At 40.6% G+C, this 26847-nt stretch overlaps 2 protein-coding genes across 5 annotated transcripts in view; one reads left to right on the top strand and one right to left on the bottom strand.

Moving 5' to 3' along the window:
- MGAT4D (MGAT4 family member D) overlaps positions 1–7816 on the bottom strand; it is a 37129-nt gene extending 29313 nt beyond the window's left edge. The window contains exon 1 of the mRNA XM_054824290.1: positions 7653–7816. Coding sequence (XP_054680265.1) covers positions 7653–7743 — 91 coding nt within the window. The 5' untranslated portion in view covers positions 7744–7816. The remainder of the gene's footprint in view (positions 1–7652) is intronic.
- A 5565-nt stretch (positions 7817–13381) lies between these two features.
- On the top strand, positions 13382–24971 carry ELMOD2 (ELMO domain containing 2). 4 transcript variants are annotated; one of them, XM_054824896.1, is made up of 9 exons: positions 13382–13449; positions 13769–13916; positions 14723–14751; positions 16125–16219; positions 17024–17153; positions 18071–18204; positions 18814–18882; positions 20069–20202; positions 20601–24971. In XM_054824896.1, the coding sequence occupies exons 2-9, from the start codon at positions 13772–13774 to the stop codon at positions 20756–20758; spliced, it is 894 nt and encodes a 297-aa protein (XP_054680871.1). In that variant the 5' UTR covers positions 13382–13449; positions 13769–13771; the 3' UTR covers positions 20759–24971. The 4 variants fall into 4 exon arrangements, with proteins under 4 accessions (XP_054680871.1, XP_054680872.1, XP_054680873.1 ...); XM_054824897.1 differs by having other exon boundaries at positions 13392–13488; XM_054824898.1 differs by having other exon boundaries at positions 13393–13437.
- Positions 24972–26847: the final 1876 nt, after the last annotated feature.

Raw genomic sequence — 26847 nt, 5'->3', positions numbered from 1 at the left:
CCAACAACCAACCGGACTCAGCGATAGCGCTCAAAGCTTTTGCAACGAATTTTCAGCTCTACTACAACATTTCCTCTGACTCTTTACTACGCGTTGTCACATATACTCATGGCTACTGTAATTCTGAGATGGCAATGCTTAAAATGGCTTTAAATGCAATCTTGTGTTATCTCCTAGTAGACACATATATTTATATATAACTTTCCGCACCAGAAACTGAAACCGTTTAGAAACAATACTAATCTCTAAAGCAAATACTCATTCTGAAAGTCGATTATTTCTCTTAGCTCCATGCATGCAAACTTCCTATTATCATAAATGCTTCCAGTTTTATTAACAATTGATTTCTGGCAATATCTAAGAGCTGAGGAACAATTCATCACTATCTCTAGCATTCAAAGAAAAAAGAAAAGGAAAATTGGGAGTGGTAGAAAGAGGAAAGAAAACACCCCAAAGTCTAGCAGTGACTCTTGTTCCTATCTCTTGATTACAAGCCACACTGTTTATTGCATCTAACGATGCTTTCTTTTAGAAACTGAATTTTGGTTACTGCCCTCCTTAAAAGAAAGTTAGTGTGCTTATAAGCACACTAACTGCAAAAGATCTTGTCATACTCCATGCTTGGAACCACTGCTAGCTGTTCAGGTTAATGAAGCATATGAAACCATTGAGGCATGCGCTGCACTAACAACTGTGGCGGTTTGTTATCTTCCTGTAACAGATCTAAAATAGAGAGACCTTTCTCAATCTCGTTACATGCTTTGCAAGCTCAGATTTTGTTCTCTCAGAGTAAGGAGGGGAAAAAAAAAATCCCCCAAACAATGCCTCTGTCTTAGTTCAGAACAGCCAGTTCTTACGCAAACACTTAAATTCAACAATTTGCTAAAGTCTTAGGGTATTTAAGCACCTTTCCAGGTAAGGACACCTTCCTGAATTTGTGCATGATCTTTAAATATTTTGTTTATAGGATTAAGGCACAGAATTATTTGTGTCTCCCAACGGGTTAGACAGCCAAGAAAAACTACCATAAAGTCAGAAGCCGCTTCACCTGCGCTGGGTACATTCACCCATTATGTTTAACGTTCGTCAGAACTGGGGTACCTTCGAGTGCAAGGGCCACAGCATGTCTTAATGCCTAACTTAAATCTGCAGGAGCCTCTGAAGTCAGTCAGTGCTGAGGTTGGTTCATTTTACACACCTGAACAGGGAAGGTTAAGTGAGCAGGTTAAGAAGCTTCTAATTGTTTCCACTCATCTGTCCTGTCCCTGCTCTGATGGCAACTGGCCTGCAGGGCTACTGCTATGGCGGAGGCTACGAGGAGGAGGCAAAGATTAATTTCAGCCAGGCACAATTCTCAGCCGGCTGGCTGAAACCTTTGCCCAGCTGTGACGCAGCAGTATCAAACGTGCAGGCTTGGTAAGCCAAAGCACGGGGCTTAACGTGCAGCGAGGACTCTCTCCCCACGTTTTTATAGCTCTCTACGTAGGCGTGTAAGCAAGCAGAGGAACCAGGCGGCAGTGTGTTCTGCCAGTGCCTCTACTCGTCTTTAACAGTATCCACATCTGGAGCTTCCAGACAGTGGTGGCCGGGGGGGGACGACACCGCGTTAACCCAGTGACATCACAGAAAAACAGTGTGCCAGCAATTTGCAGGGGGAAGTTAGGGTTCCTCTGTGGAGGATATCCTAGAGGATACACTAGGAAGAGAATCAGAATTGCTTTCCATATTAAAACAAACAAGCACCTTACAAACTTAAAGGCAGATCAAAGTTAATAACTGAATTTGAAAAACACATTCAATTGTGTGATGAACGTGGACTCGCTATTGAGTTTGGCATAGAATACTTTTTACTGAACCGTTTACATACTGTATCTAACTGAAAACAGATAAGCAAACATGTTTCAAAGAAAATACAACTTAAGTTCTAATAATATTTTCTTAAATGTTGGTAAACAATCCTCATTTTAGATCTGAGTCTTTTCCTGTAGTAGAATGTAGTGAAAAGCGATCTTAAGACATTCAGTCAGAACATCACTATATAGGACAGCAATAGTATTAAAATAAGGGGAAAAATGTATAAATTGAACGGATATTGCATGCTGTTTTCCCATAATTAGTATATTTCGGTTTTAGCATAGTAATGTTAATAACACGATATATGTTCTTAATAGCAGTGGAAAATTCTGATTTGAATATGGCCTTTATCAGATAAATAAAAAGTACTCATTCACTTCAAGCAATGATTATTGCTTCGTTCTGGTTAGTATTTGAAATTTTTACTGTTCTGCCTGACGTAGCAACAACCACTCATTTATACACACATTTAATTAAATGCCTAGCCACTAACTAAAATATTTCTGGATAAAACTTTGTTCATCGAGACTCAGCGTACAACATTAGGAAAGCGTGAAGGTCATATGTTTACACTTGTTTAAGTACAAGTTGTGATGAGAGACTGCACAGCAAACAAAGAGAGGTCTGAAATGTTCCCTGTCCCTTTCTCTACGAAACCCAACAGTAACTAGTCTCATTTTGTACCTGAATCTTTATAGGATTTATGACTCAGTTCCTCTACTTTTGAGGACAAGGCAGCCACTATTCCACCTGAAGTAATTGCAAGAAGCAGCAGACTCTTAGTTCAGTAAATTACACATTTAGGAGCCAGTAAAACTATAGAGCTTTTGTAAGTCTTGGATATGAATTTTGATATAAAATTTGGGATCAGTAAATACTAAGTCTTAAGTCTCATTTGAGGTTGTTGTATGGGTGTTTTTTTAATACCTAAATGCAGGACTACGCAAAGAAATTAAGTAAGCAACCAGTGGGCTGGAGAAACTCTTCCGTCACCATGCCGTGCATTTCGGCCACATGCCTGACTGCCTGTTGGGGCAAAACCTGGATGGGCAATAACCTCTGTACGCTCTCAGTTCCACTGGAAGGAAACGTATGCGTGAAGGCAAGGAGGGAAGATGTAGCCTACGAGTCAACTGGGGAAAATGGTGGTTAAACACAGCCTAACAGGCCTAGAGAAGGCAGGAAAATTGGCTTCTGCATGTTCATAAATCTGGATAAGCTGTATTGGCTGAAATGAGAATGGTGTAATTCAAGGCTCCTTATCAAATCTGTCAGTTTGCCACTATTAATTGAAGCTTTGAGCCAGAACGTGCCAGTGGGGTCTGGGCAGGAAACCTGCAAAGAACTCCATCACAAATGACAGAATCTCCTGGGACCTGCGCTTGGGAGCACAGCAGGAGCGGGGCTTGGCCAGCCGAAGCAAAGCATCACACCGTAGGCAGATTACTGGAAATAAAAGAAATGTGTAATCAGCTGTTTGGGCTAGCATGTAGATTACTATATTTCAGCTTTAAAAAATAAAAAAAAAAAAGACTTTCATCAGAAATACCTTTTTAACCCTTTGTACCCCCTTTCCTGATAAAAAGTTTTGTGAAATAATGAAAAGTCTAATACCTTAAACAATTTTATAAACCCTAAGTGTACTTCTGTGAATGCAACTAAGTGCAGTTTCTCTCTTCTTCACCCCACCTCAAAGGAATAACTAAAGAAACCCCAGTTTATCAACACGTATATATTAACATGCGTAGGTCCTTGTGACATCGTATTTTAGCATCACTTTCTCCTTATTTCCAGACATAGCTTAGTTTTAATTTACTTGAATAAACGATCCCACAAATTTAGGTGAAAAAGGCAGCAATATGTTACAAAGCAAAGAGATCTAATCTTGTAACTCCTACAAGCAACATGAAGAAGTGCTGCCATGTGAGGTGATCTGATTTACCTCATTGCTGTGACTTCTAAAAAAATTCATTCCTGCTCAGCCAAGACACCAAAGGAACAGTCTTTCCTCTGGAGAAACTTTATGTAAGTTCATAACAAGTTTATAATATGCTCTTGCCTTCTCTTTTGCTGTTTTTCAAGATTTGCTACCTCCTTACATTTACTTTCATATTTTTGTATACCTGTAATACTTCTCATTGATTAATATTTACATGGAAAACAGCAGCTAAAACTGTGTGGGAAAATCCCTATATATTTTAAGTTGTATACTACTTTCCATAACTACAAATCTATATGAGAGTAAACACTTCTGGTCAGGTGAATTAAGTGGACTGTAACTCAGTTGCACAACAGTAGGAACATCTGCATCATCCTGACAACAGCCTTTCCTATCCCCAGATGCAAACTGTTTGCTTCAGACGGGTTTTGCTTGGGGCCTGGGGAGGGACCAAAAAGCTCACAGCAAAACCATGCAGGACGTGGAACAGGTATTGCTACAGCAGTCCATCTGATTACTTCCTAATAGCAGCCTGCGTTTGCAAGCACTCTAGAGGATGTTGAAGGAATCACCATGCAAGTTTAGACAGTATCAGGCTTTGATGAAGATCTGGTGATTACCAATTTTCTCTGTAATTACTTTTATCTCTTTTCTTTTTTAACCGCAAAAAATATCGACCTATTTAAAATGAAACCTCTGCTTATATTTATAAAGCAATGGAAAAAGTGACTATGAAAACATCTTTGTAAAGATAGTTGAAATGTATATAACATTATCCACAATAGCTGAAGTCTAGCGACTTTGGTAGATTCTGAACTTTCATTTTTAAGTGCACGAGTGATGCAGGAGCATCTTCCCTGCCAGTTCAAGTTACCCGTACTCAAGTTAGATCTCACAACTGCAAGTCAACACTCGGGCTGCACCAAGTAGTTACAAGCCAAACAGCCAATTTACTGCTGTCATTGATTCAACTCAAATCTCTCAAGCTAGCTAGCCCCTTAGTATAAGGCGTTTAAAGGTTGCTGGCTTAAGCTACTGATTTTCATTTGCACAGAAATTGGGACAGAACCAATACCCAATTTACTCTTCAAAGGCTGAAGGGTCTGAAACTGCAGACAAACTGAACAGTATTTTACAGGGCTATTATATACTTTCCATATCATGGAAGTTCTTAAGACCACTAGTCTTGAGCTAGTATGCCCTGTCCTAGTTGTACAACAAACAAAAAAAGATTATTTGCTATCCCAATATCACTACAATCCAAGAAACAATAACCAGATAGAAACCGGAGGGAGTACTACAGCCTACTGCTGCTTAGTGCGATACGCTGTAGTCAAAGATGATGAGCAGCCTACCTGTTTTAATGGGCAAAGCAGAGAAGGAAACTGTGGACATTTAACAAATGTATGGAAGAAAACAAGCCAGAGAGGAACATGTGACAAATAAGTGGAAGAGATGGGAGCTGACAAGCTGAGACAGGACTTGACCTCTCAGTAACAGGTGGGATAAGTGAAAAGGGCATTAGGAAAGAAAACAAACATCGTACTTTGAGATGTGAGAAAAGTGGGGACTCCTGCCGTGCTCTAGGCATGTCCACGGAGAGGCAAGCTCAGCAGTGCGGAAGGGAAGAAGAGAGGTTTAACAATATCTAAGCAGAGGTATCTGCCCGTTTGCAGAGAAAAGGATTAGTTTTGAACCACCTTCTTAAATACTCTGTGACAACAATAGAGGATTAGTGGGTTTGCTCCCAATGCGTCTCTCTGTGGAAAAAGGTAACAGCATAGGGCTGTTCCTGGGGTTTTTTTGATGGGTAGAAGGCTTCTGTCTTCTAACCCCACTCAGGAGCAAAGACTATCTTTCCAGCAAAATAAACGTAATGCAAAGTCATTCACCACATGGTGTTACCTCCTCCTTTAGTTATAGTATCAACTCTTTTATTTACATATTTGTGAGATTTACCAAGCTTAAGAGAGGATGTGCCTCTGAACGCTACATATTTACATTTGTAATGGTGAAAAGCTTGTAAAGAAAACAGGTGCTAATAATAATAATAATCAGGAAAATGATACCACCCAAGAGGAATTAGTCTCTTTACTGTGGAAAAGGAGACAACTGCGGAAAGGGAAAAGTTAAAACAACACATATACATATATATCACGACATACATATTACCACTCTCCCCCCCCCCTTAAAAAAACCCTAACAACAACAAAGAAAACCCATAGCAGAACACCCCAGCATGGAACGCCAGCAAAGAAAGGCCAAAAAGAAAGCAGAATGAAAACAGAATTTCAGCAACGAGGAGTCACAAAATCCAAGTCACAAGATAACATGGTGATAGGGGTGGTAACTGCGGATGGGACAAACGCTTTCAGTCTATCATCTCTCGGATCTTAGTTTCTTAAGACACACCCTGCTTTTACTTCTGTTTCTCCTTCCCCACTCCTAGCAGGATTGCCACTGAGCAAAGTGACAAGTGCTGTAAGATAATCAACCATAGAGCTGACAAGAAATGATAGAAGCGGGAGGATCGGCACTGCCTTGACTCCACTCAATATCCCGTTGCGGGGCCAAGATCTCAACCACCACTTCTATTTGTGACAGAAACAATTCATATAAATAAACAAACAGCTTGTCAGAGCTCTGTGTTCATCCCAGAAATTACAAATTGGCTTATTCTAATTCTTCTGCACAGATAAGACCAGACCTTTTGTAAAGGTGCACACAGGAAGCACTTAAAGATCCACTCTGTCTCTGTCACCCCAGTCACATAAGAAGCCACGTCTGCAGGCCTCAGAGGTACTATTTGGAGAGATCTTCTAAGTGATTTGTCAGAAAATAGCATCAGTTTTGTCTTTCCTATGTAGGCTCAGAGAATCTTAGACATGCCTTTCTGTAGATCTAGCCAGCACACGCCACCTACATAACCTATTAAAAAGATATTATGTAATTTTCAATTTAGAAATCAAAATATAAAACCTCAGGTATTTTTTTTCTGGATTGAACATCGCATTCCGGTGCTGGAAACATACATATGGAAAAGCGACTGTACATGAGGCACAAATACAACTGCAGAATGGATAATGCTACTTTGTCCTCCCAGAGCAATGTTCAAAAGAAGAACACTTAAAAAGTGACGGCTATGGCAATCACCTTTAGATTTGTTCTTTCCATCCTAATGCAGGAATAGTTGATAGCACCTTTTATTAAATTATTTCTCAGATTTGGGGTGGTTTTTTTAATCGGAGAGGTTTGCCCCAAGGATCCAACCTTGTAAGCTGTTACACAAGCTTGTAACTCGGCACGCGTAAGCCGTGACCCTGGGGAACAGGCGAGACCCGCACCCTTAACCTTAACCCTACCGGGGCCAAGCCTCCCAGGCGCGCCCGGTTCCGCAGCGCTCCCGCTGCCGTGAGAGCCAAGCGGGCGCCGAGCCGAGGGCTGGCGGGGGCGTTTGCGGGGCAGCCCCCCGCCCCAGACTAACGCCCCGACCCGGGAGGCTGAGCACCGGCTCTGCGCCCCACGCCGGCAGCGCAGCCGTTACCGGCTCTCCTTCCGCGGGGGGCCGGAGCTCCGGGAGGGGATGGGGCGACCCGACACCTCCCGCGCCCCGACCTCCCCGCTGCCGCTCGCCGGGACGGTCCCGTTCCCCTCGGTGCCGCCGCCCCGCCGTTACAGGCGGGCGGATCCCGGCCGTCGGGCGCGGTCGGGTGAAGGGAGCCCAGCGCCGCGGTGCCCCGACGGCCCGGCGGGAGGGAGGGAGGCAGGCAGCAGGTGCCCCCGAGCCGCCCGCCCTGTGCGCCCCGGCCAGCCGGGACGGGACCTCGCCTCGCCCCCCGCGGCCGGTGCCCGCTCTCACCTTGGCTGCCCTGCCACGCCGCGTACCACAGCAGGGGGAAGGCGCCGCCGAGGCACAGCACCGTCAGGAGCGGGCCGTGCCGGAGCCGCATCTCCCGGCGGGGCGCTGCCCGCCCGCACGTCCCCCGCCGCGCCTCCTCGCCCAGCCTCGGCTCCGCCGCCCGGGCAACTGCCGGCCGGGCGTGTCAGCCCGCCCACCCGTCCCCTGCGCACAAAGGGGCCGGGGTATGCCCTCCCCCGCTGCCCCGGCCCCCCACTTCCACGCGAGGCAGCGCCGCGCGTCCTCCCACTTCACCGCGGCGTTGCACGGGGTGCGGGCGCCCGTCGGGAGGGACGCGCAGGGTGCAGCGGTGGCACCCGCTCCTCCCGCCGCCGGGCCTTCCCACGGGAGACGCTGGTCTCGTGAACGAGCGCCCACGCCAATTCCCGCTGCAAAGCTAGGACCCAAAGTGAAAAACCTCTGGATTGCGGCCAGTATTTTTACAGCAAAAACCGTCTCGGCTCAGCACTTAGGCAGGGACTGTTTAGCCCAAGTCACAACATCATAATGGTTAGGACTATTTTGTTCATTTAAAGCTAATGGCGCATTTGTTTGCGTATGGCTTATAAGATTGTATCAGGAAGCCAAGCTGTAGTGTACAATTAATACATGCGTTCAGCACAGATAAAGAAACAAAGCCTTTCAGTTCATCTTTAAAGAAAAAGTAGAGAACGCAGCTGCAAAATCTAACCTGACGAAATTCTAATGTACACTGATAAAGGTACTTTACTTCTGCCATCGTGCCCCACTTCACACCTGTGCCTCCCCGCTATGGCAGGCACACCTCTTTTCCTTTTTAGGTCCTCAGCGACCCATAAGCAGATGAAAAATTAGTCACCGTTTAGAGAATACATCTTCTAGAACACAGTTTAAAAGGGAAAGGAAATCTTATTTACTGAGCTTCTCAGAATCTGTTACAGGGACATAGTTATAGCAGAACCACCTATGTTTTATGAGAAAAAAGGCCTGCCTTTTCCTATGTGATCAGCAAGCAGCTGATGGCTTTCACTTCAACAGGTTCGCTACCTGCTCACAAATCTACCCCCCCATTTCACACCTGTGATAAAGAAAATACACTTTCCCGTTCTGTGTTGCAAAGATATAAAGGACAACTTCAGAAATCATACTGGTCTTGGTCAGCTGACAAAAGCAGTAAGCTGATGGCTAGCTAATCTGTTACCTATTTCCTTACTACTAGCATATATAACTTAGTACTTTATCTACCCAAAGGATATAGTATTTTATATAATTTGGTATTATTAATACAATTTCTCTTCCCTCCTTTTCTCCATTTGTTTACTTAACAACTGCATCTCATCTTATACCAAAATCCTAAATCTTTTGGAATAGTGTTGTGTAAAACCCTACAAGGCTGGAGTCCTAACGTGAATGCTGCCTTTACGTGCCACTCTTCACATTACCACCAGTATAACTGAGTCCTTTTTTGAAAGTTAGACTCCCCAAGTTGCACTTTGCTGCTCTTGCAAGGTTAGTGTAACCTTCCCACATCTGAACGATGATATGGATGGGTTTACTTCTCTGTTTACTAATTAATTTGAATTATAAATGTTATTATTCATTAATAATGCAGGAGACTACTAGTAGCCTGCATCAGAATAGAAATGGAGAATTAAAAATCTGAGTATGGCTCCATGAATCACAGTGAAACCTCCAGCTAGACCTCACTATTCCTGGTCTGTACCAATTCACTCTAAACTTCCCTATTCCTTCTGTTTCTGACTGTAACTTTGATATTTTTACTGACAAATCTTCTTTAAGCTACACTTTGAATATGTATTTGTAATTGTTCGTATTAACCAATGTGATGATGACTCAATCCTCTTACGCTTTTGCCTCTTCATCACTGTTCCCCTCCCCAAGTTAACAAACTAAAAGCTCAAGGCGCTACTTTTCAGGGAGGATCAATGCAGATTTTGGCACGTGTGCAGTAAAACAGAGATTTAGAACTAAGAGGAACAAATAAACATTAAATTTGCCACATGTAATGACTAAAATGCCTTTTAATTGACTGGCCGGTGTTTTATCTGTTGCAAAGCCAAAGTGAACATGTAAATGATGTGGTCAAGCAGGAGGGCTACTGAAGATAAGAATAACAGAAATCTAACACATACCTAATTTTAGCTTATTTTCAGAGCCAGTAAGAAAAAAACCCCACAAACCCATCACGTATTTCCAGAAACTAATAACAAACCTACACACTGTACAGGGAACATCTGTGGAGACTGCCACTTGAATGCATTAGATGTTATTTATTAAGGCTGACTCTCATGCAGATGCAGTTACTCAGCCATGATGAGTTGTAGTGATCATTTACTTAATGCTGACTTCTTAGACTAGCACATTAGCTTACAATGAGCTTAGTGCAAGAACTGTTCCTCAAAAAAACCCATCAAAATAATCACTGAAAATGTCATGAACCTCCACTGCCTTGGGACCTACTTGCAGATAGGCCCTCTTGCTTCATGCTTTTCTAATATCTCTTCATAAGTTATTTCATATGCTCAAGGACTATGTACAACTGGAATAAGATGTGCAGGGCTTTCTGGGGAGGGTTTAAATGTTTCAGACCAGTTTTACCTCCCAGTGGCAGACTTCCTGCATTTTTGGCAAACCGATCATCTTTAAAAATACTGCATAGAACATGTTGCTGAGTAACCTCAAATACTTCACTAGGCAAGTCATTCAATGGACTAGTTCCATCAAGGCGGCTTACCTGCAAGAAAGAGTTTCTAGGCTTGTCCTCGTGCTTGGTAACTGAATGTCTTCTCTTGCTAAGATGATTGTCTCACATTTTCAATACCATTTTCACACATCTGTGTGCAAGCAAGATTAGAGATAAGAAAGATTAAAATAAATATTTGACAAAATACAGGCCCATGGGTGAAGCAAGTAATGGTTTATTTTGCATGTGGGTTGCAGCTGTCCTTCATCTACAAGGGTAGACAAAGAATAACTACCAGTAACAATAGGTAATAGTCGCTGCCATGGAAAGTTTTCTGACTGCGTAGAGATCCAACTGATATTGCTTGTTAAAGTCGGCTTTTATTTGCCCTGCTATCACGTGAGAAATGCGATTTAAAAAAGTAAACAGTAGGTCATTATCTTTCCTTCAACCAAAATCTCTCTGAAGGCAATACTGGAAGGCAACTACTGAACACACAAAGAGGAAGCTGGAACATTTTCATTCTTAAGCTACTACTTTATATTTTTGACTCTCCTAATATAATTTATGAATTGACCAAACACAATGATACAGAAGCATCTTGCATGATTGAAGTACTAACGTCTGTGTAAAATCAAACACGCTCACTGCTGGATCACTTGGTTCTGTAAAGAACCCGATGAGGCTTTAAGTCAAGTGTTTACACTTGCTTGTTATACATTGAAAAAGATGATCAAATTTGGAACCTAAGGAGAAATTAACACACCTGAAATTACTGAGTTTGATATAATCACCTTTATCTCTTGCCTTATTTACAGTAGATAAGCTCTATACCTTTTTACTAACAAGTTATAGAAAGCTGTGGGAAAAAATGTCAAAATTATGTATGCTTTAATAATGTAACTGGTTGCAGAATTTACTTTAAAATACAGATTTAAGTAAAGAAACATTGTATGAACAAAAAAGAGTACAGGCTAATTAAAACTTGCATCTTTTAAACCCTCACATTTCAGAAGTGCTTTAAACCAAGACCTTAAAAATTTTCAAGCTTACCTCAACAAGTCTAATTATAACACAGAGAAGTATGTTGCCATGTACTGTCAACACCGGATGCTCTACACATCAGTCCTGGAGACTGGAAGCAGAGAACTGACTGAGAAAACAACAATCCTGCCCTGTGCGTATTTATTGTTATGGTAAAGTTTAAGATTGTCATAAACCAAAATAGGAAGTGGAACAAATTCCCAAACCCATAGTAGAAGTTGCTTTGGTTCTTAACAATTCATACAAAAAGGAACTTCTATTGAAGGATAAATAACAGAAAAAAATATTCATATCGATATGAAGTGATTTAATGAATAAAAAGACACAATGGAAAGTGAAACTCTTGAAGCAATAGGAAGGTTTTATTTTGGTGTACATCAACAAAAGTCTCATCAGCTACAAACTTCTCTCGATGTTTGCACAGACCCACACTTTATGGGTGTACCTGCTGGACTTCTAAGTTAATTCCACTAGCTCATGCTCCTAATGAACCATCTCAGAGCAATGCACACGCAGGCAGAAAGACTAAGAAGGACCTGACCACCCTTCCATTTCTTCATGTTGTTACAACTCCTCCGCCTTCCCAACATCAAACTAACACCTCACTGCTGCTGTAGCCAAGAATCTCCCAACGACAGACTTTCAGCCTAGCTTTGTTTAAATACCGCAGCAGCAGTGCTCTGCCAACTCCTCAGATGGGAGGTGTAGCGCAATCTTTTTTTTTTTTTCCCCCCTGATGTGGATTATTTGCTCAAGAGTTGTTTCCCATACAGGCTGGGTGGGAGCTGTAGCTTACCCAAGTCCTGCAACGCAGACAAATGTCTTTCTTCCAGTTTCTTTTATCAGTTTCTAGGCACTGGATCTTTGATATTTTTCCAAGGTATTTTCTGGTTTTTGGCTACCTCGGACTGACTTCTATGTAGGTAATGTGACTGAACCATCATGCCATCCTGTCACCAAGTAAGATTACTTTTTAATAGAAAGAAATATTGGTTTGTTTTTTTTCCAGTAGCATTCCAATTAAGTCAGATTACTCACTTAAGAAGTTACACTGAAAAAAATTATCACCTGCTGCCTCTTAACGTGCACCATCTCTCCTCATAGTTTTTAAAAGTAGGAATCAGATCTGCTAACAATGGAAGTTCACACATCAGTGGTTTCCCCACATGAAACTCTGCACCCCTACAAGCCTAAAAATCCACAGGGAGGGTGCTAAATGTGTTGGTCCACCCTCTGACCCACCTCTGTGGGTCACAGGCCACCAGACCTGCTGTGTGGCTTTTGATTCTGTGCAAAAGGTACTTCAATTTCCTCACATTAAAAAATGTACCAGAATGCGGTCAAGCAAGTCTGTCAGCTCCCTTTCCACCCTCCAAATTTTGCATACAATTTAGAGGAATAGGAATTCCTTCCGCTGTCCTCAATGGAACTGTTCAGCCCATGTTTACTGAAATAATCGTTAATTACAATACAATGGAAGTACTGACCGAACTAAACCAAACCCTTGGGCTGAACCTCCGTTCAGCAATGGCAAACCAGGATCCATGGCAAACACCCCTCTTTAAAAGCATCTAGCCCAACTAAATTCAGAACGTTTTTTCGGATTAGCGTTGCCTTCAGCTACAGCGGAGGCAAGCAACAAGTCTGCAAGTACACACTTAAAACGAGCACAAGCGATCCCCGACTGTATTTTGCAAGGCACCGGCGCAAGCCAGCGCTTGGCTGCCGGCTCTCCCATCGCCCCTCGCCCGGGAATGGCGCTTGCAGAGGGAAGGCAGCTACACCCGCCAGCGGCTGCCCTGCCCGGGCCTCCCTCCGGCTCCCAGCGGGGCGGGCAGCCACGTCGTGACAGCCAGGGAAAGGGGAGCGCTCGTCCACCCCGGAGCGGCCGGTAACAGCCACCGGGACAGTGAAAGACTCCTCCCAACCAGCACTTCCGTCTAGTCCGCCGCGATCACTTCCAGGTCGGGGAAGGCGGCTTCCGGCGGGAAGATGCGGGGGGCGGCTGGGCGTCGCTAGGTTGCTGCCACGGTGGGCGCGGAGCGGCCGCGCTCGGCGCTGCCGGGGCAGGTGTCCGCTCCCCTCACCGCGGTGTGCGGGGACACGCACTGGGGGGGCGTACCGGCCGCAGCCCAACGGCTGCCCGGTCTCGCGGGGGCGCTGACCGTTAACGGCTCCTGAGGGGGGCGCGGGGCTGAGGGGGACCCGGCCTGGGGTGGGTGGTGGTGGGGCCGGGTGAGGGGAGCCGCCCTCAGGAGCGGTGCCGGCGGGATCGGGGCGGGGAGGCCGGTCACGCAGGGGGCTGCCGCCGCCGCGCCGCTCCTGCTAGCGCGGGGCTTTCTTCACGCAGAAGATGTTGGTGTACTTCTGGGGGTTCCTGTACAGCAACTATTTTCGGTTTTGGCTGAAGTGGATCTTGAGGCTGCTGACTCAGAAATGCGAACTGCAGCGTATCTTTGACGGCTCGAAGGCAGGGGCGCAGCGGACGCTGAGCATAGGTAATGAAGAATGCTAAACCTTCCCCTGGGGGACTGGCTTACATCTTTAGCAACGTCGTGAAAAGCAATCGTTGGAAACCAGTACCTGGCCCGACAGCGGTGCGCAGCCCCTAGGTCATGCTTTCACCTGCCCCTCTTCCTGGCTATTTTATGAGAATTCTAAATCGGAATGCCAGATCTAGTTTCCTTGCCTGCTTGCAAAGGTAATTCCAGGTAGCTTCAAAAAGTGAATCAGAAATCATCTGTTTTTCCCCCAGAGTCTTCCCACTACTGCTTTGTGTATGTTTTTACCTTCCTGTTACTAAAAAAGCCACACAGAACAGACATGAACGCATTATTGGGGGGAGGGAGAGTGATTAAATGCACAGTTCTGCTTGATGCAGAATTCTGGTCTAAAATAGTAATTTAAGAAACTGCTTATAGTGCTTTCCATTTTAACCATAGCTTGAGGAAGCGACTTTGCTTCCTTATTCATCAGTAATAAATACAAAAACATGTCTAAGAATGGAAAAATATCAAGAATCATATTTTTGTCTTGACACCTTTTCGAATTTGTATATGTAATTGATCAATGTTTTAAAAAAATCTGAGTATTTTCAGCATTGTACTCGAGGATTATACAAAAAATTGTCAATTAAGACTTTGTTACCTGATGCCTGTTGATTTTGAGTAATTTTTGATTAATTACGTTTATAAAAGGGATGCAAGATTTCATAATACCTGCATGTCACAAGAACGCCTATTGTCAATTATTTAAAACATTTCAGTTCAATTTAGCTGTGACATTTACTCTTTTTCTGTTGCAGAACATTCACTGGAATCATCAAAGAATAAGGTAAAAGATACTAGAGATTAAACTGTAATAAAACCTTCTTTCAGAGACAGATCCCAGAGAAGAACACATGCGCTTACTTTTTGAGGGTGGAGGAAAGCAGAGGAATAAAAGGCAGAGAGGAGAGAACAGCATTTTGGGTTCTGTATGCTAGGGTTTCTCAAAAATAACCCCATGTCCCTTCAAATCTTTGTTTCCATTAGCAGCAAGTCAGAGAAGTCATTATACAGAGCTGCTGTTGTTGGAGAGGCTCAGTTCTGTCTGTCACAAGAGTCTCTTGCTGTTTCTGTAGAAACTGGAAGTGTGATATAGATAAATGATACAGATAAAGCAATTAAATGCAGTGTATAAAATAGTGTCTGGAATTGTTGAAAAAATGTAATGCAACTTTGGAGGTAGACGTTTAACTGACAAGCTCATTCCAGTTGGTCTGTAGCAGTTAGACATAAGCTAACAATTTAAACCCTCAAACGTGTAGATCTTGAACAAAACTTTTCCTCTTTAGACAGTGAGGTGACTGTGTTCTCCCTTTTTCTAGCTGATCGCTGCAATATGATGTTGAGAGAGAATTAGTAACTGCCACAAGCATCTTTGTTGCAGTAGAGCACAGTATGAGTGGGTCTTCTAGCATCTCTTAAACGATTCTATCAAATATATTAATGTTCAGTTTTAAGAGTTAACCTTTTCCTTTACTGAAATGAAGCTGCTTTGCTGTTAGCATGAATTGTATTAAAGAATGCATTGTGACCATAAGTTTAGAAGACAAAGTTAAATTGTTGTGCAGTGATTTTAGGTGGGCAGCGTATAGTTACCATTACTAGTGTTTGCCCTTTACTCTAGAAGAAAGACTGCAGAATAGCAGTGTCTTACATTAAATTCATTTCACCCCAGCATTGAAACCTCAACTTTGTTAGTTCACTGTCTCTTAATTCTGAAGCATTATTTCCTTATTGAAGTTTTATTACTTTTGCTTCTCCATAGCTGTGTTTGTTTCAAATGGATCTTTAAGGTCCCTTCCAACCCAAACCATTCTATGATTCTGTGATTAGGAAGAACACGTTTCAGTTCAGCATTTGAAAGCAAACAAGAACCTAGACTAAGCAACTCTCCAGTTTTTTATTTATTCTTTATGGGACTCCTGTGTAAACGTTGTTTACAGTCTGACAAAGTTACAAATTATGCGTTTATGTAATTATTGTAGATACTTTATATGCAGTTTGAGCCCATTTATTGTAAACATTTGCAATAAATTGACTGTTCTCCTTTTATAGTAAAGAATACAGACATGACAGGTATACAGAAGCTGAGAAATAAGAACAAAGTAGATGATAGATTTCTGCATTACTCATGAAGACTTTTACTGTGTTAACTTCTAGGTTTTAAGAAATGCTGTAGATGTTGAGGAAACTGAAGTGGAGAAGTGCGTCAGAGATGTAATGAAAGAAAAGAAAATTGAACAGAAGGATACAGGGTATGTTTGCAGCCCAAACTTAAGCTTTTCATGGCAGATAATTCTAACTTCTTGGCATGTTCTTCCGGTTGCTTAATCTGATACAATATTTAGTCCATTGACACATCTTTAGAATGAAATTAGAAAATGAGGTATGGTTATGTCCTCTTCAGTTCTAGAAAATAAATTGCAGAGTTTTAATTGACATGTATTTGGGATAATTGCATCTCTATCTTGCAAGTCCCTTCTGTTACTCCGTATTTCTAAGTAATATGATTATTGCATAGGTTGATTACATGAACTATGTAATTGCTTAGATATATTTAAGAGAGTATAGTAATGCCTGATTCATGTTTGCATTCATCTGTGTCAGTAATTATGAGCAACTGAGAGAAAAAATTGTGAATAGTCAAAATTTTATAGTTCAATGAAATGCTTCTTTGAAGCTATAAAGTTTCACTCTAAGACTTGCAGAAAGTTTGGGGGTAGGTGAAGGTACAGAGGTCAGGATGATACATGGAGTTTTCTTGTGTCATCACAGATTTCAGCCAAGTTTGGTTTTTTTCTTCCATAATTTAAGCGAATAGAGCCTGTCTGTGCAGCACTGGAATTGGCTAGAGGTTTTTTTAAGTAGAAATAAGATCCATATAGCAGTATACTTAACCAGTATGCTGTGGTTTGAAAGATAAACATAAAGCACTTCCTACTTCTATTGTTTGCATTGCATTGACATAAGAAAGGTCTTCTCTGGTAGTTCAAGCAAGAATTTATGGCTAACTGTGCCTCTTTTAATAGCTTCTGAGTGGTGTTTTGTTATTATTTCAGGTTTAAGACCAATCTGCATATATCGTTACTGCAGATATCAGGTTATAAAAAACTTTATTCAAATGTGGAAAATCTGAGGAAGGTCCCATATGATTCAGATAATGAAGAACATGAGGAACGGTTAATTGAGGTGAAAATAATCTTTTAAATACAAAAGCTGTTTGTTTGTTTTTTCCCCTCCAAGTCCAACAGCTTGAATAAACTGAATTTACTGGTAGTATTCTTACCAGCTAGCCTATTTAAGCTTCTTTTCTACTTGTGAACTGCTTAACACATTAAAATATAACATCAAAGCAAAACATATTAGTAAACTAGTTACTTGCACTGGGATTATTTTGTGTGAAATCAGACATAACAACACATTAGTATCAAAATAATTTTGCAACAGGTTATAATTAAAAAGATATTTAACCTTATGCACATATCTAACTTTGTAAACCAATAATTAGTAAGTAAAGAAGACACTATGTGTTTTCTTATTACTGCAACCTGGTCAGTGTCAAAGAGGATAGTTTAATGCTGGAAGATTAAAAACTATCAGTAATGTATTTTAGGTAACAGTAAAGAATAGCAAGCAAATAATATAACACTGCTTGAGGCTTTTTTAAATAGCTTCTGCTGTGCAAATATATTAGCATGTCATTTTCTCAGCATTTCATAATTGTCTCAACTTGCTATGCAGATCCCAACATTGATGCGTTAAGCATTCATCGAGAATTTGTATTTCAGTTTGTAGCTGTCCTATCAGAAAATGATGCATAAATTATTTTCTGAAGTGAAACAAGTCTTTGTTTCTTTAATATTGATACACTGGCTTTGTCCGTGAAGGGAAATTAACACATTTAATGGTAAATGTAATAATTTTCATAATTGCTGAAATAAGCCATTGTAGTGTGACTCCAGATTGCCGCTAACAGAAAAGAACAGCACGCAGATTGTATCCTGTTCCTTGGGGAATGGTTTCTAATGTACAGCAGCAAGCGTTCTGAATGATGTGACGTGGAATACTTTAGCAGCTGTGCATAACATGGAAGCATATTTGTGCAGCTTTGGAATTTGCTGATGCCTCATGAGAATCTGAAGGCCAGAATCACCAAGCAGTGGTGTGACATTGGCTTCCAAGGTGATGATCCCAAAACAGACTTCAGAGGAATGGGCCTGCTGGGGTTAGTGAATCTGGTGTAAGTGAAAAAGATGTATTTCATTTCCGTTGTAACTTACTTTCAATATCTACGTATTTTATCTAGTTAGTGCTATTTCTAATAAAGACCAAATAGAAGCAAATAGAAATGGCGGATTCTGTACAGTGAAAAACAGTATTTTCTAAATAAGTCAACATTTCTAGTGGCTGCACATCTGTAAATGAGTGGTTGGGTAGAGCCCAACAAGCGAGAGGAGGAACAGAAAGTTACCCAAGACACTTTACTTTTTTGTTGTACGATAGATTTGATAGGTTATAACTTAGAAAGTAACTTGTCAAAAGCTTTTAAAATTCCTGAATTAATTACTGTAATGAAAAATAGGCAAGTTTGCATAACTTTGTTAAGCTAGTTTGTGGACTTGGGTGAACATCATATTTGATGTTCAGATCACAGTGATTTTTTTTACTGTATTAGTTCATGCTGAATATAACTTAATTTGCTACCTTTTCCTTGGTTTTCATTTTGTGCCATTTTTCAGTACAGAGTAGTATTCAGTGTTAGTTTAAAGGTGAACACATTTTGATGTTGATCACTTTTTTTTAATGTAAACTTAAAAAGTTAATGAAAGATCCTGTTTTACACTGACAGGTATTTTAGTAAGCATTACACCGATGAAGCTCGCCAGATCCTTTCTCATTCAAACCACCCAAAGCTGGGGTAAGTCACTATATGACCTTTTTCTGGCTTGTTCTGTGTAAGAGCTCATGTGAAGACTGCCAAGTATGTGTCCTGAAAATAGAGAGGAAAATATCTGTGGGTTTTTTTTTCCGTTAACGGATGAAAAAAAGAGCCAAAGTAGAAAGGTGTGAGAAACAACACAGAAATCAATTTCAGGCTGGGAACCGTGTGCAGCTTTTTTTTTTTTTTTTTCCCCAGAATAGACTTGTTGGGATAAAAATGTTGCAAAATATTGGCTTTGGTTAACACAGTGAACACCTAACATCATAGTTAGCTTTATTTGTAATAGGTTTAGATTAGATTTAGAAATGAATATGTATTTTTCACCTTCTTACTGATCCTGTGTTGGGATGGTATAGATCTCTTAAGATCCCTTTTTTTTTGGCTAGGTTTCTGTTCTGTAATAAGTATATACAAATAGATATTTTGTTGTTGTTAACTTTAACTTCATTTTTGAAAACTCTGCATATTAAAATATTTAGCTCATTTGACAGGGAAATATGCTCTAAAACCAGCCAGATGAAGAGGAAAGCTGGTAAACCTGTGTATATCATCTGATCCATCTAGTCCCCAGTTAATCACCTACCAAGAACAGGAGGCTTTCATGACTTCAATTGTAAATAATAGTACCTTGTGCAACTAGGGCATGAATAGGATATCCAAGACATTTAGATCAATTAAGTACTCTCATATAATTGACATGAATTAATCCTTTTTTTTCCCTTCCCCCAGAAACACTTAACAGTCCTTTAAGAATTTCATTGTGGTGCTTTCTATACCATGCAACAGAAAAACAGATTTATTTTTTTTTCAGCTTGAAGAACAGGTCGAGATGGCCATTCCGTTTATATCATAACAATGTTTTTGATATCCAATTTTTAATATTCCAGCAGATTTAATGACTTCAAATGCAGAAATTGAGGTCTATGTTAATTAGCCTTAGCATCACATATTGCCTCAAGGAGGCATTTGCCATACTATCACATAGGAAACTAGCATTTTTAAATCACTCTTACACAGTTGGATGCACCAGGGAATGGGAAGAGTGGCCTGCAGGCTGGAGTCAGCTTGTCAACAGGTGTCATATGAAAAAGTGACTGTTTCAGGGAAGCTTTTAAGTCCTTTGATCCATAAGGTAAAACATGACCTATGATTGGTGTTGCAGATACTCTTATGCAATAGTTGGAATCAATCTGACAGAAATGGCATACAGTTTACTTAAGAATGGTGCTTTAAAGTCTCATCTGTACAATGTGGTCTCTGGATTGCCGCAGATGGAGCACTTCCATCAGTTTTACTGTAAGTATCTGTAGCTTCTTTAGTACAGACTACCGGGGGGAGGCCTACAACATAGAGTTTAGGGTTTTTGGAGTGCGTTTCCACTCTGTTCTCATAAGCCAGAGCAAGCTGTTTATCTTCTGGATCAGATGTTGGAAATGCACCTGATGCTGCAGAAATGTACATTTAAGGGATAAATTTGGGTGGTTTTCTATATATTAGACACTGCAGTCTGAAAACTTGGTATTTGCAGATTATTTTTTATTCATTAGTACAGTGTCCAAAAGCTTGCTGTTGACCAGGATGGGTCCTGTTTTAAGGGATTGAATAGGGTCTAAAGATCAATCTAGGTCTAGCTAGATCAAGTCCAAAAATTGTGTAGGTCATTTTTGCAGATCTATATTTTATTTTCTTCACAGGTTATCTGGTTTATGAGTTTGACAAGTTCTGGTTTGAAGAAGAACCAGAAAGCATTATGCACTTCAACCAGTACAGAGAGAAATTCCATGAAAAAATTAAGGGACTTCTACTGGATTGTGATGTGATACTAACCTTACAAAAGACAAAGAAACCTTAACTCCTCTGCAGTCTATGAGGTTCTGCATCAAAAATGGAATTATGCATTTGGATGGAAGTTTTGCATGTTTCACCAAAAACTGTTTAACAATAGAACTTTTTTTTTTTTTTTTTACATTTTAAAAAAAATCAAAATTCAGTTAAGAAAGCTTGGACAATCAACCTCTGTTTACAGGTCTTTATATGCTATTCTCCAAAGGACTGCTTTTTTAAGAAAAAAACAAAAAAAGAAAAAACAACCAACAAACCAACACAAAAACCACCCAGAAATCTCAAGAGCCTCTGGATCACTCACTTTCACCATTTCTTTCCTACTTCTTGGTGCAGGAACATGAAGCAGGTATTTATGCCGCATCATGTTTTCCATGAATAGGTTTGACTGTTAATTGTCTTTTAAGAAGTTCTTTTAGTTGAAATTACTCTGGTTTTAGACTTTTTGCGTTCTTGTTCTGTACATTTAGTTGATCATTCACTCATCAATGTTAACTTTCTGTCTAACGGAGAGGTCCACGAAGGGGGTGTATTAGTCACTTATGATTTTGGAGAAGAGGCTTAATCTATCAACATACTGACGTACTTACTAGAAATTACTTCTGGCTAAGGAAGTTGGGGGTATTTTTTATCTATGGATTTGTACCAGCAAATTCCTATGCTTGGAAAAAAGCTTAGTTTGCAAACAAAGAACCACCACTACAAATCATTATTGTGAGGATCAGGTCCTCAGACTAAAGCTAGTCCTTCTGAAAATATTTCTCCTGTAAAAATTTTCAGTCCTTTCTAATCTGACTTCAGCTGCTCAGGCTGCTTGACTTTGTATCTGTTGTCAGCCCTTTCTTTTAGCAGCTAATGGGGTGTTCTCAGTGGGATGTACAAGAGAGTTAGTTTAGTCCTTTTATAAAGTTCACTCATTAAAAAACTTTATTGCAGCTGCAGTCCCTATTTTGTGAAAACAAATTCACACCTGAGTACAAGTCTCTAACAAAGATGTATTTTCCATGGAAGGGATGCAACTGCAATGTGTTCCTTAATCTTAGCATCCTCAGACAATCTAGTCAATAGGACTTCATATCTATATTGTGACTAATTATTGCTTAAAGCAACTTTAAACAGATTTGGTATAACCATCACTTAATTTTCTAAAACCTACTATTAAATAAGTGCCTTCTGCTTTATTCAATCAGTGTTTTATTTTGATTCGGTAACCAGATCGTAGCCTTAGAAGCTTGAGTTACTTGGGAAAGACTCTTTCGGTATATACCTAAATAGCACACGGTGGCTTTCATGCCTTTTTTTTTTTAAGTCATCTCAGGTAAATTAGTTAATTTCTAGTCAATGACTAATCATGAAGAAATTCCTGAAGAATACAAGTATTGAACACAAGAAGAAAAAAAGACAACTCCCTTTTTGTAATTTGTGATGTTACACTACATAAGTATTAAATGCATTATTGTAATATGTAATACTATGTCTCCTTGGAGATAATCAAACCCCAACTGGCCATGGTCCTAAGCAGCCTGCTTTAGGTGGCCCTGCTTTGGGCAGGGGGTTGGACTAGGTGATCTCCCGAGGTGCCTTCCCACCTCGGTAATTCTGAGTCTGTATTGTGTAACTAGTGACTTCTTGCACTGTATCCACCCAGTTGCTTAAATGTTGGTGATCTCTTAATTGTGGGAAAGCTCCTGATCAGGGTAGACAGTATAGATGTAGGAGATAACACAGTTCTGTTTTTGTTTTTACGATACCTTAGGTATAGATGAGAGTTAAACAATTCTTAACGTGTGCAGGGCAGAGAAAGGTTCATCTCATCTGTGTTGGGTTGATGCTACTCTACAAAAAAAAAAAAAAGTAATGTGAAGATGCTCATAGGGAGAGTGTTTACAGTTATGCTGTGGCTTGTAAGCTGAACAGCTAAACTGACCAGGTTAGATACGCAGCTGACCACAGGAAGCCTGCTATTTGCTGCTCCCGGGTACTTGGGTCATGTAGTTCTCACCACTGAAAAAGCAGAGATCCTGTGGAGAGTGTTCTGGGACTCAGGTCCTGCGGTGGAGCTCTGTTTCTCTGACCCCTGTAGATACTGGACATTCCTAAAATCTGGGGAAGTGGAAAGTGGACTCTCTCCCAGTGGCTGAGAGGTTGGTTGTCTGTTATTTCTCGCCCCTGCTTCTGTCATGTTTGTCTTCCTTCATTAATAATTTTTGCTGTTGCTTGTAGATCTCCTTTGCAAGCAATGTGAGACGGACTTCTTGAATTTCAGAAGTGACCCCGATACGTTTAGCAGCAGCAGGGAAGAAGATTCAATTCTTTATTTTCATCTACTGCTTGCTAGCAAGTAACAAAATTACTTGAGCCATCTCTCTAAAGCAGCCCCTGTGCTAGAGTCTGCAACTTTTTTTTTTTTATTGTTATTGCAAAAATAATCTACACCCTCTTCTTTCCAGCCTTGAAACTTTCACTCGGCTGGCTCTATGTTTGCTAGAGACTGAGATTGAACTACTGCTGGGGCTTTTAAAGCCCAACCATCAAGTTTCAGATTTCCTGTCACACACCTGAGACATTTTAGTGTAGAATGTAGATTGAGCCCAATGTGAGATGCATCTTCATTACCTTTTTTTTTTTTTTTAAAGTCAAAGTGTGAGCTGGGCATAAACTGTGGCAGTATACAAGGAAAAAAGTAAACCATCATCAGATGAGTGAGGTATACGGGAATTCGTAAGTTTGCATGTAGTAATTAAGGTGAATGTTTATGTTAGGCTCCAATACACCTTCCCAGTAACCGGTTAGAATTTGCATGTAGTTTTGTACTATCAAGTAGCCCAGTCCTGCCTCAGAGTCACTCACTGTATGTAGACTAGTACTGGGTGTCCTTGTTTTGCACCAGTGGTAAGCTAATTGTGTTATGGTGGTAGCTAGAAAATACATGGAAAAAGGTAAAACTGTATTTAGGGAAGAACAATGTTTTACTAGTCAGTGGTATTTTATACTAACTGTTGTAGGGTGACAATCCTAAGGTTATGGAAGATTCAAAATGGAGGTAGGGCACCTTTCTGCAAGCTGATGTAATCAGTTTGTTTAACATCAGAATTTGTTGCTCATGGTTTAATCTAAGAGCTCTTAAACCTTGGTAAGTTCTCTCATTATTTATTAACTGTCATGTTTTAAAATATGTATTATCTCATTAGAATTTGCAAGTACTGTTAGTTTTCTAACTTGCTGCCTCTTTAAAGCATTCACTATGTGAAAGCTTATATGCAATAGTAATTTTAGAAAAAAACCCTGAAACTGAAGACAACAAGGTGGTTCTCTAAATTTGTTGTTGTTCCTGTAGCAACCGCTTAACAAACTACCTCCACTTCTGTTGTTTAGTGTTTGCTTGAAACATGGTGCCACTCCATGAACAAATTAATCTGAAGAGAAGTAGTTTACCACAAGCAAAAGTAAAATCTAGTCTTTCAATAACTAAAGACATTGCTTCATAAGTAACCAACTGGATTGGAAAGTGATTTGAAGACAGTGCTACTTAGGAAGGAAGAAACTGATAGTGTTTTTAAACTGGTTGTGCTTCTGTCATTCGATACAGCCCTGTAAAGAATAGGGCATTTTGTCCTAAAGGACAATGGGAAAAGGGGCCAATTTAAGCACCTCGGATAAATAGTTTTGGATTTTCAGTCTCTGAAAAACAAAAGAAATGCAAACAAACAAAAAAAAAAAGCACAGACACAAAGCCCCGAGCATTCATTTTCCATCCTAGTTTAAATAACAAACATTTTACCAAAAAAAAAATAATATTGGTTAGTCTTGCTTCAAGAATTGTCATGATGAAAATGTTTGTATTTAGTTAGGTGGGAGTTCAGCACTCAGTATTCTTGAAAATACTGCTTGTGAACACGTGGTAAAGATGTAACCTGGTGTTTGTTTCTGTCAAACTTGTCTTGTGTTGCTGTAGTACCATGGTGATCAATCTTTGGACTAATGTTTCTTGTGCCAGTCTATATAGTGTCTTTCTCTAGGTAAGAAAAAAAAAACCAACCCAACAAAACCAGCCCAAGACAGCTTGTGGGCAGTTTCTTCTTATCACACTGTGCTTAGATAGCTGCATACTAATAGAAATTTCTGTTTACCACAATATAAAAGCAATAATGTAAACTGTGATGTCTGTGTAATAGAAAGAGGTGTTTACAATGGTAGCTAATAAAGAACGAGTAATTCCAAAATGTTGTCAACATTAGTGTGTTACGGCCTGCTAGAAAAAGTAACAATTTCCAGATAGCCATGCTCTCAGTTTATGCACATGCACCATGATATGAGAGAAAGCTTTATCCTATCTGCTTTTTTGTTTTGGTGGTTGTTTCCCCCCCTGCCCTCCCCCACTCCAGCTCCAAAAACTTGTTTAGAGGTCTCTGTGGTTCTTGTACGGGGCTTGTGTTGTGCCTCGGAAAGGCATTATTAGGAAATAACGCTGTAGCCCAGATTTGCTGTGTGTATAGAAGCGGAATTGGAAAACACTACAACAGCTGACACAGAGGCTAGCTGGCTCACACGCGTTTTCTAGTTTTTAAATCTTCATCCAAGATATGTACCTTAACTAACACCAGAAGAAAGGTACAAGATTGAAATCTGTGAGATCCATAGAAAAAGTGTGGTTTTAACTTAAGATTAGCCTGATACCATAGAAGAACATGCTTAAATGCAAATCCACCTGAAACTTTACTTCTGTTGTAACAGGAAGTTGTGCAACGGGAAAGTCCGAGATCGACACACATTATGAATTTGTGGCCTTTAACACTCCCTAACTCCCCCAACCTTTGTCAACCCGTTCCTCCTAACTGAAACTGCAGCTACAGCTCATTGCACAGTCCAAGGAAAGGCTTCCTGCTCTGCCAGCTGAGGGGCTTCTCCAGCTGTCCTCTCACTTTGCTCTACACCCAACGTGGAAGGTGGTGGCATCCCTTTTTTCGAGTTCTTTTGGTCCATACCACAGAAGGTAGACCTCGCTTTCTTGATATACAGTGTGTATGAAAAGCACATTGGGCTGGAAGGAGGTAGAGGGTAGTTTTGCAGACTTTCTTTAGCAAGAGCACTGCATCGCTCGCTTCAGTGATGGACCAGAGTTTTGATTATAGAATGTAAGGGAAGATCACACAGATAGGCTGCCATACTCTGCTGCAAGCAGTAAAGATTTGTTACTGCTTTATTTCAGTTGCTCTTGAAATTCTCACTTTAAAAGAAGCTCTGTTTTAAACTTTAAAATCCCAGAGAAACCAACCCAACAAAAAAGCTCAACCAAACCGGAAACCAGTCAAATCCAAGCAAAACCCCCCAAAAACCAACAAAAATTTTGTTTGAAGAACCTGGAAGTTAACTCATGGAGTTAACTTGAAGTACAAGTATTTTTGTTCAGGAGAGCAAAACTCCAGAAACAAAGTTGGGAGTTGGAAAAGAGCTCTGGAGAAAGAAAGAGAAACTCTGATATGTTTTAATGCCTTTTTTTTTTTTTTTTAACCAAGAAAATACTTTTAGCTCTGTATCTTCCACCATGCCTTCATCTCGATGCAAGCTATGTTAAATAATTTACTTGGTTTTTCAGTTCTATTTGTATTTCTCAGGTAGCCTTTGTTTCCACTCCTGAATTTTGGAGACCAAACGCTTCTATTAACATACCAAAGTGCCACTACATGAGAACTACAAGATCTCACCTGCAACAATTTTTATTTCTTTAGAAGCATAGAACAGGCCCTGCACTACAGAAACATCCCACTCCTCCAAACCCCAAGTGTCAAGTTGGCCAGTTATGCAAATACCAGTTATTTTAGAAAATGGGACAAGGAAGCAGCTATTCAGGAAGTTTAAATTGAGATATTGAGTACCACAGAAAGAGAAGAACCAGAGTTAAACCATCTTCTGATGTGACATGCTTTGAGACATTATCTGCCACCGTTTACTGGGAGCATCTTGCCCTGCAGTTAGGACTAACTTCCTGTATTTCATCCCTTGTATTCCCAGCACTGACACCCTCTGACACAGTGACGCTGCCAATATCTGCGTGTCTCACACATTTCTATTATTAGCCATATTCCAGTGTAATGTTCA

This window comes from Grus americana, chromosome 4, assembly GCF_028858705.1.
Source record: "Grus americana isolate bGruAme1 chromosome 4, bGruAme1.mat, whole genome shotgun sequence".
In the NCBI taxonomy this organism is placed as follows: Eukaryota; Metazoa; Chordata; class Aves; order Gruiformes; family Gruidae; genus Grus; species Grus americana.
This window is presented reverse-complemented; position numbering and strand designations above follow the sequence as displayed.